Source organism: Nipponia nippon, unplaced genomic scaffold, assembly GCF_047370975.1.
Source record: "Nipponia nippon isolate SJK-2023a ecotype South Korea unplaced genomic scaffold, ASM4737097v1 scaffold_2, whole genome shotgun sequence".
Classification (NCBI taxonomy): Eukaryota; Metazoa; Chordata; class Aves; order Pelecaniformes; family Threskiornithidae; genus Nipponia; species Nipponia nippon.
The window spans coordinates 49,390,878-49,397,838 of record NW_028262336.1 but is presented as its reverse complement, the minus strand read 5'-3'; the positions used below and the strand labels follow the sequence as shown (position 1 = coordinate 49,397,838).

At 42.6% G+C, this 6,961-nt stretch overlaps 1 protein-coding gene across 1 annotated transcript in view; it reads right to left on the bottom strand.

Annotated features, from left to right (window-relative positions):
* Positions 1 to 414: 414 nt before the first annotated feature.
* The window catches only part of GEMIN8 (gem nuclear organelle associated protein 8), a 31,655-nt gene continuing 25,108 nt past the window's right edge, over positions 415 to 6,961 (bottom strand). The window contains exon 5 of the mRNA XM_087757333.1: positions 415 to 3,448. Coding sequence (XP_087613459.1) covers positions 3,198 to 3,448 — 251 coding nt within the window. The 3' untranslated portion in view covers positions 415 to 3,197. The remainder of the gene's footprint in view (positions 3,449 to 6,961) is intronic.

The following is a 6,961-nucleotide window of genomic DNA, read 5'->3' as shown; positions in this document are numbered from 1 at the left end:
GGAAACACGAAGGTCATTGCTTCATTTGTATGTTAAATTTATACTGTTCCAGAAAGGTTCTTTTTAATTTCTTTTAAGAATGCTTTCAGTAGAAAAGACCTATTACCATTTTTCTCTAATCTTCAAAGCATCTTCAACCAATCACAAACTCCTCTTCTGAAGATGAGGCTGGTTTGAGTATTTGCATGTAGCAAATGAGGAAAACAGTTTCTGAAATCGAGACTAATTGTTTGTGTGACAACTTGTACTTGCAACTTCAGGGTGTAATTCCTTCTACTGCAGCTGGGAAAAGCTCATGAGAAACAGCACCACCAGCAAGTGAAGAATTCCCTTTGGGCAGGACTGTACAAGCGGCTGGTGTACCTGAAAGCGATGGTGCGACGTTCTGCACAAGAAAGAATCAAGACTGCAGCATCACAGGTATAACGTTGTATTTGGGGGGAAAAAAAAGTGTACATGGTCCCACGATTGAAGATTGCAGCATAATACATACGTGCAAGAAAGGTGAATGTTACAGACATTCTGACTGAACAGGCATTTTTGAGTTGCAGCTGCATTGCTTCCATGATCACGTGTTTTTACGTGAGCTATTTCTTAGAAATGTAAAATGACACAGGAGATGGAGCAAAAGTACTGCAACACAAAATCTCTAAGTTCCAGTGAACTACCAGCAAAATGGGACATCTGGCCAACTACCAGCAACAGTCCATCCCCTGAAATTCACACGCAGTAAAGAGATTATTTGGCAGCAACTCTAAGTCTGCAGCAGTGTATTCCTCCCTTTCAGGCCTTAATACATAGTTCCTAGGGAACATCTCATCCAGTTCTCTCTACTTCCAACCTCATGAAGCATATTAAACCCTCTCAGAAATAGTTAAAAGAACCAAGGGCAATGAAATTTCTTCTATGTTTTATCTGAAGTAGGAAGGAATTCAATGTTTGTCTTATATGAGGTCTCTACAAATACTGCTGGAGACCAGAATTTCTGCTTCCGCTAGCATAACCAGTTGGATGCAGAAACAACCACAGCAAGAACTGGGAACTGAGTTGAAAAGTAAGAACAGCCCAGTCAGTCCTACCCATCGTTTCTTTCTTCTATACTGAACTGCACAGGGGAGACACCATCACCACACTGGAAAGATTTAAAATAAGAACAGAGATCTACACACATTAATCTGGGACAGGGTTTTCCCCCAGCGGATGCAACAGCCCTCCCATTCATTTTGTACCATACCATGCGTGTGTGGTATTGACTGGCATTCCTGTGAAAGTCCTGTCAACACTCTTCATGCTTCTCAATATGTTAAAACTGTCCTTGCTCTAAGTTCAACCTTCCTTAAACAATACAGCAGCTAAAAGAAAGCTTTAGCATCTGGAGTGCTGAAGTATGGAAGTTTGTTTATAAAAAAATAAAAATAAATTGCAAGGTGTTATGAAGAGAATTTATTTGGTCAACAAAAGGAAACCCAAACAAAACACTGAATTTCTGACAAAACCCACCAAAACCAAGAATGAAGACAAATGCAGGACTGTTCATAACCCTTTTCCCTCTCCTGTCTCATGCAAGTTTTTCAGATTAATCGCACCAGTAATAAGTCTTGGAGACTTCGGGCTTTTAATTTCAGTGTTCAATTTAACTCCATCTCATCACATCTGAAGTGAGGGAGGTGGACCTGAAATGAAAATGCTGCTTTGAAAAAAACATAGTAACTATGAGTAAAACCAAAGATATTCCAAACTGCACCGCAGACTTGCTTTGGTACAGCTGGCTGCTGCAGAGGGCACAGCAACTGCTGGTGTGTATTACAAACTACAGAGGTACACCAGATACAGCGGGCATCAACTGAAGTTAGAATTTTAGTTGTGACCTTCCTCTGTCGGCAGAAAGGTACATGAATGTTTGTAACAATAAAAACAGCATAATGTTCCTTTGCCCTGGCATGGAAATGCTGCTTATTACAAACTACAGCCCTTCAGCACACAATGATACGTAGCAGCAGCGCTTGACAGAAAGCCCTTGGAGGTGCTCAGGGTACCCTTCTCTAAGGAGTTACCAGTATTGAGGAGCCAATTCTGCCTCTCTCACACAGACCACTCGTGTGCCTCACTCCGCCTGCTCAGCTATTAGTGGGGCAAGCACAACTGACCAAAAGTAAAGAGTGACAGAAGTGCAGCCAAACAGCCTGTGCAGATGGATGAGTACAGACGGAAGCACATATAACTTGCTTATGTTTAAGCTTTGTGCGTATAATATGCAGGTGGGCACTGGAAAGCTGTACCTAAAATAAACATAGCCTTCAGGGCTACATGGCTTTTGCACCTCCATATGCAGCATACAGATGTACCCTTAGACTATCAAACTTACAGGTCTTCTTTAAAGCTTCAAACCAATTAGATGCTTTTTATTAGAATGGCAAAAATCACTGTAGGCACTGGCTCCAAGAGTGCTTTGTCCTCTTAAGTTTCTCTTCTGCTAAACAGTTCTCTAACAGACAGGGCCACATCAGGCTTCTCCCCTACTCCCTTCATTAAACCATTTTTCTATGTAATTTTGCTTTAGAGTCGAACTCCTGCCAGACAAGTATTAGTCTGGAAGAAAAACTTCCTGCTTTATTATAAACCTTTGAAAAAGAATTCAAATGGCTGGGCTACAGTAATTTGATACATTGTATCTCAGCCAGTGGGCTCCCGGTTCTAAAAAAAAATCCAAGATTAGCAGACATAACACTTCAAGCTGCGCTGTGTTAAACAGGATCCAAATGCTACTATGTTAAATAAGACTGAAAAATGGGACTACTCAATTTTGTAAATGGGAAGAGCAGACAATTTGTATAGTGGTCTTCTTTTTCGCATTGCGTTAAGTTTTCCCAGCTCACTGAGTATAGGCATTGTGATGTTTCTTGCAAGCCTGGTCAAGGCCGGTGGGTATCAAATGAGTGAAACTATGACCTTAGACAGGTTTGATATCACTGTCCCTCCTATTACTATTTGACAAGCGTATGTAGGTAGAACGGACTGTGACCATCGCTGACAGACAACGTAAAAAGAACACAGGGCAAATAAACATGCTGCCCGTGCTGGCCTCTGCCCCAAAGCCCAACCAAAACCAAAATTCACAGTTTGTGTTTCAGGAGCACAACCTGACCGAGGCACCCATCCCTACAGCTCTGTGCCAGGTCAGAGCACAGTCCAGGCACTCACAGCTTAAGGGGAATAATGGGCCAGTATTTGGGCTGCTTTTTGTCACAGTTTCTATCAAAGATAAGCTGCATGGCAGCCTCCATTGCCTGGATTTTGGCAGCTTCAGCACCATACAGTTTCTTCATTTCTGCCATTCGCCTCTCCCCAGGTCTTTCTGTAGGCGGCTCCACAGAACGCCCCGTCCTTTTGTGAAGGTCTTGATCAGCCTCCACGTACTGGAGCTCGGCTTCCAGCTGCTGCTGTCTCCCTAGACAAATAAACCACAAGAGATGTAAATTACTGAGCTATCAACCAATCACATTTTATTTTAACTTTTTAAATGTTACATATTCAAATTTGTGCTGGGTCTAGAGGGCTGAGATCCATGCATTCTAGGGTGCAGGCAACTTCTGCAACAAAACAAATTGCGTATTACTTATCCTGCTGTGCTCATTATGCATAATGACAAATTCCTACTAAGCAGCATGATAAAGTCAGGCTGGAAAAAGTGGGGAGAAGGGAAGAAGATCCTGGAATTGAATCCTAAAACTGCAGAAAACCTCTGTATTAGTAATAGCAAATAAAACCCAGCATTGCTTCATTTCTCCCCTCCATACACACACCCTGAAAAGAAAAAACCCAAAACCCACACCAAACCAAAACCCACAAAAAAAAAACCCCAAACCAAATCAAACCCAACCTGAGAGAGTTGGTTTCCAAAGTAACGACTTAGCAGCTGAAGTAAGGAAACAACGCACAGGACAATGCAACGTTAGCTGAACCATAGCCAAGAGAAAATGTAATCGGTTTCTACTCTACGAAAGTGAACAAATTGGTCTGTCATGTAAAGCGCCTGCCATCAAGTGCATCCAGTGAAACACAGCTGCAAGCATTGTGTTTAGATAAACTAGCCGACCTCATCCATTTCTCAAGACTTGCAAAGTTCAAAACTGACAGCCTTACTGCTATTGCTTTAAAGACAAAACAAAACAGCACCCAACATAAATCCCCGCATCACATCTTTTAAAGAGGATTTAAAACAGTTCAGAGAGGTGAAACATTTCGACCAATTTGTCATCAAAAATCCTCTTTGGTAAGCCCAATCAGGAAGCAAGAACTTGATTTTGCATGCCCAAACATACCTCCACTACCTGGGCACTGCTCTGATGGATAATAATGCTCTATGCAGTTAAAACAGGAAAGTGCTATACAAGACTCCCCTCTTATGGGGACACTTCTACAAGAGGAAGAAAATCATCTGGCAGTTGTTGAACTCCTTCACCTACCAATAACAAATGATGGTTCTCAAAACTGCATCACAGAAACAGTTCGCTACTAATAAGAGCTCTTTTTTGTTAAAATTTTTAAACATTAAAAGGGACAGTGTCCACAGGTCAGGATGCATTACTCACATACAGGACGTGCTTCTCAGTATTTGGTGCCATGTACCTCTTCCCTCCTTCCCCTAAGGCAGAGATTTAGCTTTCACAAAACACATGACATCTGCAAACCCTAACCCAAAGTTAAGTATCCTGACATATCTGTGTCAAACATCTGCAGTTTATTTTTACACTGGAAAGGACTGAACAGAGCAGCCAACTGACTGCCTGTCAGCCTTACTAAATGAATTATCCCCTGTACCTCATTCACAGAAAACAGATATTTCAAACTATAATCAGAAACTTCAATTCTGGCATCTGTTTGTATGACAGGGACACAGAAAACTTTTGTCCTGTCATTTCAAACACTATCCACACAGCTTTGTGTTGGTAGTTGAAGGGCAGGAGTGCTTGAGGGGTTATTAGAAATCTATTCCAGAGAGAAGTTTCACTTTCTGTGATTTTGCTTTAAGGGCACACCCCCAAAGTGTGCTGCACTGCCAGAATTCATGAGGAAACATACATTAGAGTCCATATGTGTTTTTGGAAGAGTCAGATTTATTTGGTGTCAAGCCATTTTAACCAGAAGGTCTGAATTAAGAGAACTAACACTGCCTACAGAGGGCACAACACCATGAGGACAGGCTACAGCACTAAGGCTGTGACTACACAGGTCACTTGTACCCCATTGAAACAAACTCACTGGGACACCAGACTGCCCACAACTAGGTGTCACGCTTTTAAGCATGAACTTCATGCAAATTACACCAAGGAACAGTGTTAGACAGAAAACAAAAATCTATGATGGAAAACCAGTGTCTCCCACTGTAGGTTACACAGCAAAACCCTGGCAGGGCAGTGAATCAAACCCATATGTGTTGACTCTCTTGTGCCGCAAAGATAATTCCTTGTACTTGCGTATTGCCCATGGAAGATTTTTATTCATTAGTGCCATAGCTGCATGCTAGAGACAGCTGCTTCCTCGCTTGCTTGCTGTATAATGCTCTCTGATAGCTCATTGCACACAATAACACTTAAGAAAAATTAATTTCTCTGGAGACAGATAATGAATTCTTCTGTTTGGAAATTAAATGCGTCTCTAGCAGAAGCTTTATGATGGATGAGTGGATTACAGTTTACTGTGCATCAGTCTCCATTTTGTAGCACAAAGTAGTTCATAAACCCGCAGATCCTAATGTTAACAATCAAAATAATAATACCAATTTAAATTCCATCCTCAAAATTACCTAACGACTGTCCGGAGCATATGTTTTACTTCACACTAATCAGATGTACTGCCCTTAACTTTCTAACCTGACTTCTACTATTCCATAGCTACCGGTTAAAGAATTCCCGGAGTGACTCTACTACAGAGTCTCAGGCAAGTAAATCAGGTCTACAGAGTCCAGGCAGAGGCTGGGGACAGAAATCTGCTACAGGGACCCACAGTTTTTTGTACCAAAGCCTGAATTTGAGCATAGAACACGGCAGCTGTTGCTGGTAATACCGCTGTAGCTGTGTGGAGTACGTTGCAGTTCCAAATCAGTTACTTGTGGAGAGATACTACCATGACAAACTCCACTGTCAGTGACAGCCCTATTTGCAGTCATGGACAATCAAGAAAAGAGAAGCCACGGAACTAAATGGAAGAATCATAGAGTATCAGGTTGGAAGGGACCTCAAGGATCTTCTTGGCAAAAGCATGGTCTAGACAAAACGGCTCAGCACCCTGTCCAGCCGAATCTTAAGTGTCCAGTGCTGGGGAATTCACCACTTCCCTGGGAAGATTTTTCCAATGGCTGATTGTTCTCATTGCAAAAAATTGTTCTCTTGTGTCCAATTGGAATCTCCTCAGGAATAACGTGTACCCGTTACCCCTTGCCTTTTCCATGTGAGTCCTTGTACAAAGGGAGTCTCCGTCTTCTTTGTAGCCACCCTTTAAATACTGGAACATGGTGATAAGGTCTCCCCTAAGCCTTCTTTTCTCAGGGCTGAACAAACCCAGTTCTCCCAGCCTTTCCTCATATGGCAGGCTTCCCAGTCCTCTGATCATCTTTGTGACTTCTCTGGACTCCCTCCAGCCTGTCCACATCTTTTTCGTATAGCAGGGACCAAAGCTGAACACAGTATTCCAGGTGTGGCCTGACAAGCGCTGAGTAGCATGGGATAATGACTTCTTTATCTCTGCTGGTGATGCCCTTGTTGATACAACCCAGCATCCTGCTGGCTTTCTTTGCCGCAGCAGCACACTGTTGGCTCACATTGAGCTTGTTGTCCACCAGAACCCCCAAGGCCCTTTCCACAGAGCTGCTCCACAGCTGGGAAGATCCCAGCCTGTGCTGCACTCCTGGATTATGCTTTCCCAGGTGCAAAACCTTACATTTGTCTTTGTTGAACTTTGT